Source organism: Watersipora subatra, chromosome 7, assembly GCF_963576615.1.
Source record: "Watersipora subatra chromosome 7, tzWatSuba1.1, whole genome shotgun sequence".
NCBI lineage: Eukaryota > Metazoa > Bryozoa > Gymnolaemata > Cheilostomatida > Watersiporidae > Watersipora > Watersipora subatra.
In genome coordinates, this window is record NC_088714.1 from 43,811,006 (window position 1) to 43,825,667 (window position 14,662).

Genomic DNA, 14,662 nt, shown 5'->3' on the forward strand with positions numbered 1-14,662 from the left:
TCTAACTAGTGATTCCACCTTTGCCATGTTCATCTACATCATCCATTCTCGCTTGTCATCCCATCTTTGACATGTTCATCTATGTAACCAGACTTCATTTGTAATTCCACCTTTGACATACTCATCAACGTAATTCAATCTCACTTGTCAGCCTAGTTTGACATTTCCGTCTACATTCCCATTATCATTTTTCATTGCACCTTTGACAGATTTACCAAGAAATTCAGCGTACAGTAGACACTTACAGCGTACAGATACTTACATAGTAGATGAGTTTGTTGTTGATAGTGAGAGTTAGTTGATATTGATAAATACCATAAACTGGTAGTTTTCATACAGCACACAGGTTCACTGCAGCTCGGAGTTTTATGTCTAATTTAATTAACTAGCTCTAACTAACTATAATAAAATTGAATGAGAGAGTTCATTTTAGACGCAGCCAATGATCTAAAAAGTGGCAACACAAGTTTCTTCAAGAAATGTAAAAGTTTTACTCTTAATAAGACCTTATTTGTCAGGTGCTTGGAAATCTCATGCACATTCTCAAAAGAGAAGGTCAATGTGCATGGCCAACATGGCAATAGAGCTAGAAAAAGTTAAAGAAAACAAAATTGAGGGTAAGTTGCTCCTTCTTCTGATTCGTGTTCAAAAGACCTTGACAGATTTTTTTGCTGTTGAATAACTGACTGGAAGTACATCTCTGACTCAGTTTATATTAGGTTATGAACTTATGAATTCTTAAATTAATATTACCAGCAATTAAAATGAGTATTCATCACAAGTTGCTGGCAATGTTAAGCAAACAACAGAAATCGGTTCTTTTAAATGTCGGATAACTGTATGTAGATATATTCAATGCATTTCATACAATTGATAACCTTCTTGTTTTTTATTGGCCAGCAAGTATGTGATATCCTTCAGAACTAAAGATGTATCTGTGTGAAATTCCAACGATAGACGTGTGGTGTTTGCACTCCACACCGAAAAGACAACTTCCTTCTCAGCGGGGCACTATTTTTACGATACCTCGCAGAGCTGATTGCCAACATTGCCTATTTATTTGGCACTCTTACCTCTTAAACATCCAGTTAGCCCAAAATAGTGACTGCAGGCAAAGCATAGGACTACCAGATACTATGGCCAGACTACACCAGCCTGGCCATAGTATCTGGCTAGTACTATATGTACTAGTTCAGTGAAGGCTAGGCTGCCAGCAATTACTACAGCTAGACTATTTAGTGATCTTAGGCTGAGCAGAAGTTATGCACTTTCTCCGTTAGCAATTTATCGCTTCACGCTGTAATAATATAAAACCATAGCATATCTTAATATACCCTAGGACACTTTTATTTCGCAAGTATTTAGTTTCGTGAGTAGCACACAGAGTAAAATTTCGCTGCAACTTAATATCGTGGCTCTGATAAGTGCGAAAATATAGTGATGTGAAAATAAATGCAGTGGAACAAACAGATTAGATTCCTCAGGTTCAGTTTGCTAGTGTGAAAAATTTTTCAATTTGGGACTAGTTTGTATTTGTAAACCGCAGGTAGAAATGTGTGGGCGAGATCGATAATTCAATTTGATCGCTTGCTGCCATTTGTTTCTTGAACTAACAATGACGTCTAGGTCCCTCTATATGACGATTTTATTGTGGATATCAATGAACAAAACTATTTAATTTCGCGTTTTCGCTCGTTCGTTATGATAGTTTAGTTTCGCTCATGAAGTTTTCGTGAGAAGATGACTCAGCGAAAACGCGAAAGTTAGATAACACATATACATAGGTGTCCTAGGGTAGCATCACTTAACAAAAACAATTATACATTAAAATGTATTTATATATCTAATTTACTTTGCTAGGAGTCTTGCACAATCTCGTACCACCAGTTTATAGTAAATAACAAGGCTGAATAAACCATATGTAACTAAATATAGTAAATAACATATATGAACAAGAGAAACAAATCAAATCATCATTGACATTGGAATAGAGACTATCAAATGATCTCCTCCCATTAATCGACAGGTCTTTTATTTTCAATTGTCATTTTCATCTCATCTGCAAACGCCACTCCCAGACTCTCGGAACTGCTCCAGCCGACAACCGAACTAACTTTGTAAATTATAACATCTCGCATCTAGCTCTTTGATTCTGGCTTCAGCCATTCTGGTGCAATCTTGTAGTATTAAACCTTATCATTCTTTTTGGCAGCTTCCTTGATCCTATTGTATCCTATTATCCAAGTGATACTGTCTGTCATTACAGTGACAAGCTTTTCATTTGAGGTATGATACCTTCCTTCTCGAAGTCGATCCTCAACAATCAGGGTCGCTATTAGGAGAAACAGTTAGGCATCTTTCTCTGACAGGTCTCTAAGAGTAGAAGCAGAGTACAGTTTCTACTCTGTTTTCTACTCTTGCCAAGCTTCTTGCTTAGGTCCAGCTTCAAGTTTTTGTTCGCAGAGTGGAAGTTCACAAACACCGGTGAAGCATAAGCTTCGCGTAAGCTGCAAACTGGAGTCTCTAGTTTATACTCCTTTCTATGTAGTAGCCTAGCTTTCTATCTAAGGAGTTCCTTGTCGAACTAGGCAAAAGTGCAAACCGCTTTTCTTCTTTGAGGCTCTATAACTCGTGATGATGTTTCTGGGATCATTTCTTTACAGAGGTATCCCAAGTGTTTGAATAGCTTGTTAGACTAGCAAGAACTTATTTGTGCTCAAATGCTCTACGTCTCTTTATCATGCTTGTCCATGTAGAAAAAGGGCATTTGTGGCTTGAGTGCTTCAAGTTCAGAAAACCTGGTCTTTTAAAGATGTTACCTGATATCTGCCATACCGGATCTCATGACAAAAGACTCCACTTTTTGGCACATATTCGTGTTTTTTATCTTTTCTTCACACTGCCATTTTTATTTAAAACTTTTAGGGTACAAAAGGGCTTCACCAAACGAAGGATGCTTTAGCTGGCGATTTGCTCTTTGGGCTAGAATAGTTTTTGACAGACGCTCTTCCTAGCTTTTATATAAAAAGAGGTATTTCATTCACGCTGTTTGAGGTTTAAGATACACAAAAATTTTAGTACATTTTTTTCAGAAAGTATTATTAGTATTATATTATAATCATTGCATTATTATATATATTATTAGTATTATTTTCATTATTTTTCTATCACTTGCGATTGTTTTTGATGTTTGAGGTCACAGGTGTCCTTTAGTGGGATATTGCTGAAGGCGAGGCAGAGGTGAGGCAAAGCCGAGCCGTTGGCTACACACACATAAAAACAACCAAAACACAAAAACAACAAAGGTCAACGTAGTTATGAGCAAAAAAAAGTTTACTTCCAAATATCTCAACAATCCGATGAGCAGCACACACAAAAACTAAACCAATCGATAGGAACACCCATCATGGCAAAATATTCCAAGTTTCAAGTCATGTCTTGTACAACTCACTATATGGTTTCTCAAAACTTGTCCCTAAGTCCCTATTAATTTGAGACTGTCTGATTGCTGTTTTCGAAATGGTCACTGCTAGCCTAGTCTAACGTCCTGCTTCAACACCTCAGTAACTATCGGGGAACAGTTCGGGCGCACTCAGCGATGCCCGATAATTACTGAGGTGTTGAAGCAGGACGCTAGGCTAGGCTAACAGCGACCATCTTGAAAACAGCAATCGGACAGTCTCCAAATAATTGGAGCCATGAGACATAGAGTGCACAATCCTGGATTTTTATGAAAATTGGAAGCTTATCCGACAAAACCTTGGCAATCTGGTTAGCATTTCTTCCGATGTATACAAGTTCTGGTCTTTCTTAGTTTATACTGCTGAGAATAGCGTAACATGTCTAGAAGCAGCTGGTTGGAAGCTCTGGCTTCTTGGCTTTGCCAGCTAGTCCAGCAGCAGGATTCAGTTTGGGGTAATTACTCTAGGTGCCTCAGTTAATTCACGGTGTGTGGGCCTGATTGATTTTTGCCTTATCTGGCCCTTTTCCTGCATATATAATCAAAATATTGTTCAAATGAAGCTGAATAACAAGCACTGCTCTACTGATAGTAAAAGGTATTGAGAACTCTGTCTGTCTTCAGGAGACGTGAGTTCTGAGGAGACCTGCAACTAGAGGCTTTGTAATCTGGTATTGCTCTTGCGCAGTCAGCTTCTCCTACTGCTGTGACTGAGCCTCGTTTCTCACTGCCTGAGTTCTTCAAGGTTTCAGGAGTTAGCCATGCACTCTTTGCTCTCTTGGCTTATTTGTTGTTAAACCCACCAGCAAAGAGGGATGTTAGTCGCTTTGATTTAGGTCACCACACCACTTTCAAGAGTGTTTGTTGCTCCACATCATTCTTAATGCCTGCTGACAGCTTTGGCCCAAGTTGGGCAAGTCTTGTTATAAGGTCAGGTTTAGGTACCGGTACTAAAGGTCAAGGCCAAGATACTAAAACTCACATTCTTTAGAGTGATGAATCTTCTTCTGGCTCTTTCAAAATTTAACTAGCAAAATAAAATTCGGCCTATTTGGCTTTTCCTACGGTTCTAGGGTCGTCTAGTGGTCTAGAATGCCTGGCCTGCAAACATTAGGTTAGGGTATTGTGGCAGAGCACCGTAATCGGGGCAGGCGAGGACGATCCTATGAGCACCAGCATAGCTGAGCATCCCTATCACGGTAGGGAGACTCGGCCGCTAGTGAGCCGACTCGGTAGGCCACAAGAACAAAAGAAGAGATCCCGGAAGAGGATAGTGACGGGACGGAGCATCGAAAGGAGATCGGTATGGAATGGACTAACATCATTTGAGCAGAGTATGCGTCTGAGCAGAGTCCTAGCGAGTGTGCATTAGGGTCACCGTGCATTAGAGCTCACTTGTACTGTGCTGCAAATCTCCCCCCCCCCCCGCACTTGGAACTGTGCTGCCAATCTCACAATGCTTGCTAGAATGTTAGAGCAATCAGTGTTGCCAATTTAGCCCTTTGGAGTTAAATCTAGCTCGCATAATTTATGTCCAAGTCAAGGCTCGCGAGGTTTACTACAAAATATTGCTTTATTTATCTGATCATATTGGAATATATTTGTTAGGTTCAATTTAGTTTGCTTGGATATATGCTGTTATTTTACACTTTTTCATGAACATTCTTTCAGTCCAGAACTCGGCTTGTAGCTTAATTATTTACTTGACTCTCAATCCATTTGGATTTGTCCCTCCCTGGTGAAGGCTCATTAGTCGAGTCATATCTCACGCATGTTCTTATAAGGTAACCTTACTGTCTTTTTATCAAACAGTTAATGGACTGCCTGCTTCACACATAGTCAATCCTTTTTCATTCAAACTTCAAACGCATCTGCGCGTGTCTTCTGCCAGGTTGCCAATTTTAAAAGTTGGTTTTAAAACTTTGTCTGGTTTTTGATAATCAGCTTCTTGAACAGACACCAGCAGGCTATCTGATTGAAAATGGCAGAAATACAAGGCAACTTCGAGATTACCAATAGTGCAAGGCAAAATCTTTAAAATGTTAGATGAAAATATTGTTAAGGTTCCAAGTTGGAGGACTGTGATGGTGTACAGCTTTATATCAAAATAATCTGCATCTACGGCCTTTGTTGAAAACACCAAATGAAATAGTAGTGAATACTGGTTGACACATGTGCTATTGGCTCAACCCGCCACAGATCTTCCATCAGAATAAAACAATTACAATATTTTGCATTTATATCAGCCTTGCTCTACACATAATGTACTGATATCATTATGCCATTATGTTGAAGTATACATGTGAAGTGTACATGTTGAAGTGTACATGTGAAACAAAATTTTCAACGTATGGTGTTTGAACTATCCATACAGATAGTTCAAACGGCATGCTGAACAGGTTGACACTAACTGCACCAACACTTTTAACTTGGCACTCCTGTCTACTGACAGCAGAATGGCTATAGAGAGCTCAAATGAAGTGAATGCTTATTATGAGTTTATAGACTAGACCTTGTGTATGACAAAAAAGTGTTCAAAGGTCACCCTAATATACAGTGATGTCGGAAAATATGAGACTACCCAATAATTCTCAGTTTGTTAATCTTGACACCATGTGAATCGATTTAATTACAATCACATTATTGCACATCATTAGATGCTGAAATTTATCCTTATTCTAGCAAAATATAGCAAAAGCATTTTAGTCATTGTATAGCAGAAGTGATAAGCCCGTGTTGCTTTCACAGCCATCGATTATTACAAGGGGCTCAAATTACGGTGTGATAATATCACCAAATTAATTAGTTGGCAATACAATGAACAAATAACTAGGCTATTTTTTATTTTTCCCAAGGTCACACGAATTTTCATCAAAACAAAATAGTTGCCAATTGCTTTTTATTGGAAAATCACTGCGTGTCAATCATTAATCTAATGGTACCTGAATTGTGATGGTTTCTAGCAAACTTAAGGCAGTAAATTATTGCTACGAGCAAATATGAGCTGGTCTCATTAATTCTGATTCCCACTATAGGCCTATAACTAACCCCACTATATAACTAACCCCACTATATAACTAACCCACTATATTGACTAACTAAGCGTTCACAACTTCTCTTGATAATCTACATAGCATCATGTTTATTTGCTGCAGACGAAGTGTTAGATGATCTCGATGCCTTTGAAAAACAGATGTCACGGGCAATAATCTCTCAGGCAGCCGCGACAGCAGTTAAATCTGTCAAGTAGCGGCTAATGATACCAGCAATTGAAACATACATATAATTATAAATACATGTACATATCTAATGCATGAGAATGTCAGTTATATTTACAATAAAACTATGAATTTGCTGAGATACAAGATAGAGCAATGGTGCAGAAAACACAGAGTATAGACAAAGGTCAGTCATCTAAGTCCATCCTCTCAGGTGGCGGCCCACAAGGTTGAATCATCCTCTCCATAAAGTTAAACTTGACCCTGGCCCGGCTCTCATTCTCAGCCAGTGCAAAGTAACTGAGCATGTCATGCTGTGCCTGCAATGTAGTTCAAATAGCCTTAATGTTCATCTGAAGCTGAGCAATGGGATGCTACTCAAACCACCCCTTCCCGTAACAAGGCATTGCTACGATTCCACTCCATTATCTATCATCAATCTTGTTCTCCTGTACCCTGTAGTTAACTGTAGTAAAACTATCAAAAATTGCAGCTACAACTCAATCGCGTTACTTGAGGTGAGTTTACACCAAGACGAGTTGTCGGAGTTGTGCTTCCGCTGAGATAGTTGAAGTTGAAATGGCTCTAACCTGGTTACGATTGGAAATAGGTTTCTGCAAAGACTTTACTGCGAACAAACTCAAACTCCAAAATATATATCTATGCTTCAAATTTTTTAGTCAACAAAATATACTGTCAATATCTATTCCATTTTGACTGCTTAGCAGCAAAATTACAAAAAAGAGTCACTCCGCTGCAAAGTGCCATGTACTGTATGTAACACATGTGCATAATAATTATAGTAATTAGCATGCTTTTATGACGAGTTAAAGTCAATAAATACTATGTAGTACTGACTTCAAATCCTCCTGGTGTAAACACACCTAATGCTATTAACAACTGATCTTTTTGAGAGAATAGTATATCGCTATTGTATTTCTGATGCTATTGCATGCTATGATTGGTTAAAACAATAATGGACGCCATCAGTGATGGTCGCCAACAACAGAAAAACATTGTATGACATCACTGATCTTGTGCCATTCACTGGAACAAAGCCATTTTTACAACCATTTTTCGTTTTACACCAGACTTTGGTGATGTGGAAGCAACTCCAATAAATTTTCCTGGTGTAATTGCACCTTTACTGGTAGCGGGTTTGGACCGTAAAGAGGATCAACCAGTATGTTGAAATGAAAATCATTAAGCCAATAAACTGATTAACACGCTTGCAGTGAATAGTTTTCAATAAACAACAGGCCGTATTTTAGTAACTATAGCCCAGCACATTAATTCTGTTTTAGAGAACTCCAAATGATAGTGCATACTATCTATATCATACTGCATATATGTCTATGAAGTGGAGTTCAGTAAAAATTAAATGGGTGCATCAAAGTGATTACAGACAAGCGATGATATTTGACCCACTGAACACTAAAAAAGTAGTGTTTTCCGTGACTTACTATAGGAATATTGCGATATAAAATGAAATCAATATCAATAGTATTGGCTAAAATATGTATGTAAATATTATAAGGTTCAAAACCAGTCAAATTTTATACTCGATGTAAACGTGTAACATTGGACAGTAGTAGGAGGTTTTTACTTATGGTAAAAACCTCCTGCTACTAGGTAACCTCCTGCTACTAGGTAACCTCTTGCTACTAGGTAACCTGCTGCTACTAGGTAACCTGCTGCTACTTATGGTAAAAGTACAAATACAGAATTTTAACATGATCAAAGCAATTCCAGCTAGGAAAGTTAACCTTTTGCTGTTATACTTGGATATGAGCAAGCAATGTACTTATGATGTCATTATTCTAGTATTGCTACCATTAATAAAGTCTGATTGACACTAAATCGCCGCAAGTCGGTGTTGTTGTATTCATCGACTATTCATCGGCAACACGAAGACGCCGGAAAAGATTGTAGCTGCCAAACTTTCTCAATAGTTCGCCATCGCTGAGCATCCACGACTGCCTGTGCAATGTGTACCACTTCTGCGATGGTGATTGACCGCCATCGATTGCTCGATCCCCATTTTATGACAGTTCTTGCAGGACTAGTACTTTACCGTTTCCGCAACAGCATTGTATAATGAGAATGCTATGTCGCAGACTATTCACAGATGAGTTTGTGATAGTGTGAATATTGTTATCATAGACGATCATCGAAGTATTGCGTGATTAACTCCGACATACGGCGATGTAATGTGAAAACTCCATATGAACCTATTCGTCTCAAACAGTCATCGACTTTGACAAGGCATTCGTTTTCCAAAACCACCCAACAGTATGTTTCACTGTAAAGATTTCACTATTCACCTTATCACAAACCCGGATGGTTTTGTGATAGTGTGAATATTTTTATTAAAGACGATCACCAAAGTCTTGCGTGATTAATGCTGACATACGGTGCTATAGTGTGAACCAGGATAGGATAGTTACCACAAACAATGAGAAGCTATCACGATGTTGATTGGTCACCCATTCCCATTTCGTTGTGTCTGCGTGTCCTGTTCCAATGTACTTAGACTGGAGATGCTCTAGTTGACTGTGAATGTTGTATCTCTCACCCATTCTTATTCTGACAGATGTATGACCTGGTATGAATAAAATCTGATAGCATGGAACTGAAAATTTCACAACCTCTTCTAGCTGCAGTCATTCGTATATAGTGCTAGAGAAATGGCCAGCAAAAGATCAAAAGCTCACTCAGTTATTATTTGACTATGACATGAAAACTTACAGGAATATTGCATCGCAACTAGAACAAATTGACCAATTGCCATTGAGTTCATGTTGAGACCGCAACAAAATCTAAATCTTGTATTGGAGAAATTAACCAGAGAAGACAGATGTAACCAAAAAGTGTGTCTGGAACTACTTTTCATGCATTTCTTAGTCATTACTATACATTGCATTCCCTCCTGCCTATGTGGTGTAAGCATAGGACAAAATAACAAAGCCTGTATGCATCCACTATCCAGGGATTCTTTATTGCAAATTTGAGCAGTTGTCCAAAACTGTAGCCAATCTTAAAAGCAATCTCTTTAGAAGGCACTTTTTATTTGAGCAAATAAAGAATTCCAACAGACATTTAGCATTAAAGACATAAGATCTAAGCAATTATAATAGAATTATATGGATCTTCAGCTGTTTTTGTCTCGCAGTTTAGAACGTCATTATTTTTCAGTCCTTTCGTGTGGCTTCTCAATACTGCAGAAGTTTAAATTACCCAAAATTCTAATGAGAGTCTAGTTCAAAAGCCTAACCACTAGCAATGGTTCGTTGATTTGGCGTGATTTCAGTAAACAAAAAGTAAAGTAAAAAAAAATGTCTGACAAAGAGTTGATGTAGACCTATCACCAAATTGTTTTCAAAACAACTCCTGTCACCAGATGAGCTTCTACTTATAAAGCTGTTGCATGTTATGTGTTAAATTTATGGTTCCTAGCAAACACAGCTTTATTATGCATAAAAAGAAAGGAATCTAAAGAGCCCAGAAAAGAACTAAACCATCATTACTAATAGTCAAGCCAGCTATTGTATTTGTAGAATGTTATTTTATAATATCCTTTAACTTGGATATCCTACAGAGCTGTATTAGCACAACCTTGTTATGATGTAGAATGTTATGCTATTTAGGGATTTTATGTTAGGCTTGTCACGTGTTAGAGCGAATACTCATATAAAAATGTTTGGAACATTTAGAACAATCAAAAAAATATAAAACACTGTAAAAGCTAATTACAAAAAAAAAATTATGTAACAAACAGAAGGAACAAAAGTAATATTCAATAAAAATGTTTATGATCATGTTGCCTTCATGCCACAAAAAGGTGAACAGAGTTGTAGACTCGAGATTATGAAATAAAGATGCTACATATATAGAGGTGGTGAGAGAGACCAAATCATTAATTATTTATATCTTTTGATTAAAATTTAAGTTGTAACATTTTTACTTTGAACTATCTCCCCCAGCCTCTCCACTTTCATTGGTTTCAGACCTTTTTAGCTTTTGGTTTGACTGTTATTCCCTATTTTTTTCAGCACTACTACATCTTATGATAGACGTCCTAGGATCAAAAATTTAAAAACTACAAAAGGAATGTATTTATACATTCCTTTTGTAGTTTTTATGTTTATAAAACTTAAATTTTATAAAACAATGTTTAGCATTATTTGAAAACTGCAGAACTTGACTATGTGAAGGAGATGACATACATACATGAATGTACAGATTTTCAAAACCATGTTTCAAAAAATTTCAGACATTGCATGATAGACATTGCTTTGGATATGAATTCGAATGTTTGCATCATAAGATTTGTGTGTAAAGGTGATTGATCACAAGTTGAGGCTCAACTGTATCCATGCTCTTGACATAGTTATCTAGTTCCGCTTATCACTGCCCTTACACAACTTTTGTGGATTTATTAAAAAACGTGAGGAGGTTCATAAAATGGCTCATGCAGTCATTGTATTTCCTTATCTGAACAACAATACTGAGCAAAAACAATATTTTTTGTTGAGTGTACAATTAAAATACTACAAGGGTGATTTTATAAATAAATTACCAGTTCTCAAATAGCTAATGCTGTAGGTGCTTTCACAGTATTAACAACAAATAAAAATACTATTTTTATCCTATGGAATACTAATTATATCAGTATTTAATAACCTACTCAATCTGATTGAACCTCCAAATAATGGTGCAGGCACAACAAATACATATCCCGATTATGTCTCGAGTATTAACTATAAAAGATGTTGCAGAGAGGAATTTGTTTTATATTACCAACAATAAACAATTTTAGGAATTTAGGAATCAATATAACAGAGGCTTCTACTTTTAAGATGTTTGAAACCATCACTAAAACCTACAGATATGGTTAGAGGGTAGGCTGCTAAAATTACTTTCAACCTTCTAGGATGATTGTTTGTTCAATTCGTCTGTCACAGGTAGCCTTGCTAAAAAGGTCAATTCAACATTTTAGTAGTAACAGCCTAATTGGTTCCGACTCAGACAACAACTCTGAAAATCTTTAGAGCTCATTTGAACAGACGAAGCAATAATTAATGTTAGTTTGTACACTTTTTAAACATAATCAAGATTATAGTATCTCATATGCACTTTATAGTGTTTAATGTGTCAAACTATTAGTAAAATAAATGTATCACGCATATAGCATTTAGGGAACTCTTGACTTCAATTTTAAAGCTGTTTTAGTTGTGTGAAATAACCCCACATACGTATATATATTTTTATGGCATACTGAAAATGTAAAATTTAAAAATTCGTAACAAACTTGTGATACAGAAAAAACTTCATGATGAAAAAACTCAGACAGGTATCACAGCCTAGATAACTAGTCATCTGAAACAGCGCACAATTATAGTTATAGCATTTTTGTTTGTTATAATGAAAGTAAAAAACGACATTTGCCATCAAATATAACCCAAATGTAATACAAATTCAACAAATTGAAATAAAAATTCCTGGTAAAGCCAACTTCAATTTTAAACACGGGTGGATATAACGCAACAAAAATACATTCGATCCAAGACAAAGTTGCAACAAACAGAAAATCACAAACAGCAAGTCGTGAGTAACTGTTTGAAAATATTTCACAAATAAAAACTTCAGATAACAAGTTTCTTTCTTGAAAAACCAAAGAACTAATACGCACAACAAAGTTTGGATAAACTATGTAGACAGAGAACGCTAGGCAAGGCGAAGAAGCGACGGATGTACCCTATTTAAGCATATATTTGTTTGAGTCGCTATAATTCAGTCTGCTGCCATTTCATGAATAACTGTTAATAGGTAAATAACACACAACATTTGGCAGATACGCAACTAGAGAAAGAACCAACGCTATAACCTAAAATACTTTGTTACTACTGTTTGGTATTCACCAAATATTTTATTGTGGTCTCCTAACTAGCCCGACGCCATGAACATAATACGTAGTGGATTGAAAAAGGCCGTGACCTTTGAACGTTCATTTCCATTTTCGCTGTTTATTCTGTTGTAGTCACTGAGGGCATGGCTCTTCTGTGATCAGTGTAGTGTGTTAAGAAACTTCACACCAGGCCACACCAGTTATTGATTCTTTCTATATGTTGTAAGGTGGTACTTACAATTGTTTTTAATCATTATTTAACATTTGTAAGTATTATTGACATGATACTTACTAATAAATTCCATCTATATTCATAAACCACAGTTAAGCCTAGGTGTTCACTCCATCATAGGTATAGAGACAGACCTATGTGTAGATAAGGCTACAATGAAATTAAAAACCATAGACGTGTACAAACACGCTGACCATGCAAAATCTGATACTATAGTATCTGCCTATCCATTCATGCTGATGACAAGTCAGGCCTTATCACCAGCCTCGAGGGATAGACGGACCAAAAATTGGTGAAAAATCAGTGCAACATATATGTTTAACTAAAACAGACTGATCTGGAAACACCTATCAATGAAATGAGCTCCAAAAGCAGTATAAGAAAATTTTAAGAACAATAAAAGTTCAATAGTTTTTGACACAAGTTGGTTATGCCATTGCCAAACTTACGAGAAAACTGTTCCAGCTGAAACAAAATTAAAACAAAATGGATCATTTTTATCTGTTTGTACCATAGATACAGGTGGCTCTCTGCCTGAAATAGCAATACCACAATTTTCAGACACCAGCTCTATAGAAATTACAGAAAATTGAGTACAGAAACTTTTGAAATGCAAAAAATTGGTAAGGCTGGAGGTCCTAACAACATTAATGGGGTTACTATCAAGATTTTTCCACGCCTTGCTCAACTAGGAACAGATATTTTTCAATGTTTCATCAAAACTGTAAAACTCCCATTGGTATGGAAACATGCTAAGGTTGTACCAAGATATAAAATGGATCTAAGAATAATCCAGTTAGCTATAGACCTGTTTTCTTGACTAGCGTTTGTTGTAAGATGTCAGAGTAAGTAAGATGTCACATATGCACGCATCTTGATAGCTACCATACCTATGAATGTTCAACATAGTTTTTGTGCTAGAAGATCTTGTGAGATACAGCTCATCTGCACAATAGATGTGTGGATTGTATTGTGAATTAGACTTTTCAAAGGCCTTTGATTGTGTGGACGATCGAAAATGATTTATACAAATAAAAATTAAGGTATACAACAAGAAATAATATATTGAATAATATATTTTATGGCTGATAGAACACAAGTAGTTGAAATTGGAAGCGCGCTTTCAGAAGCTGGGTCGGCCACTTCTAGAGTTCTGCAGGGCACTGTTCTTGGTAACTTGATCTGTTGTTTTTACTTTTTATTAATGACTTACCAAATATCATTAATTCTCAGTGTAGACATTTGATGATGCTCTAGTGCAGAGGTCCCAACCCCTGGGCCACAGACCAGTATCGGTCCAAGAATTCCAAGTTCAAGTACGGTTCAAGTACAAGAATTATTTAATTATTTTTGTTTTATTTATTATCTAAGTCTTCGATGATAAGAAAGGGGGACTTGCTACTTCATCTACGGACTATAGGACAAGAAAATATTAAGTATGAATGCAAATTACAAAAGATAATCGTGCAGGGTAATTATTAATTATTTTTGAGTAGATAATTCTTAATTGACTCTTTGGATTTTATGGGCAACAAGCTACAATGCCTGCTACATGGTCTTCATGCTCTTTTGTTATTTGCATTTATACTTTATAGTTTTTCTCCTACCAACTGTAGATAGAGTAGTTAGTCCCCCTCTATTATAGTCCCAGTCTAATTCGAGCGCTCTTTTATTTTGAAATGACCTATTCTCACTTGCACCTCAAAATTTAATGCTTCTAGCAAAATGAGTAAGAAACAGGTGTATTATTTTTTATTATTACCAAAATTAATCATTTTAATAATGATAAATAATATTTTTTATGAATAATTCAACCCCCCAGTTCGCAGTAAAATGGTCAAACA

At 36.5% G+C, this 14,662-nt stretch overlaps 1 protein-coding gene across 2 annotated transcripts; it reads right to left on the bottom strand.

Annotated features, from left to right (window-relative positions):
- Positions 1-6,765: 6,765 nt before the first annotated feature.
- LOC137400030 (splicing factor 3B subunit 5-like) lies at positions 6,766-12,422 on the bottom strand. 2 transcript variants are annotated; one of them, XM_068086334.1, is made up of 3 exons: positions 12,371-12,422; positions 9,126-9,280; positions 6,766-6,998 (listed from the first exon to the last, which is right to left on the bottom strand). In XM_068086334.1, exons 2-3 carry the CDS (start codon positions 9,255-9,257, stop codon positions 6,867-6,869), a joined length of 264 nt encoding a protein of 87 aa, XP_067942435.1. In that variant the 5' UTR covers positions 9,258-9,280; positions 12,371-12,422; the 3' UTR covers positions 6,766-6,866. The 2 variants fall into 2 exon arrangements, with proteins under 2 accessions (XP_067942435.1, XP_067942436.1); XM_068086335.1 differs by lacking the exon at positions 12,371-12,422.
- Positions 12,423-14,662: the final 2,240 nt, after the last annotated feature.

Bases quoted from the DNA above. Each gene is read 5' to 3' on its own strand.
- LOC137400030 (XM_068086334.1), bottom strand. From the start codon at position 9,257: ATGGGTGAGAGATACAACATTCACAGTCAACTAGAGCATCTCCAGTCT. The intron at 6,999-9,125 runs GTAACTATCCTA...ACTACATTGCAG, and splicing joins ATAGCTTCTCATTGTTTGTG to GCACAGCATGACATGCTCAG.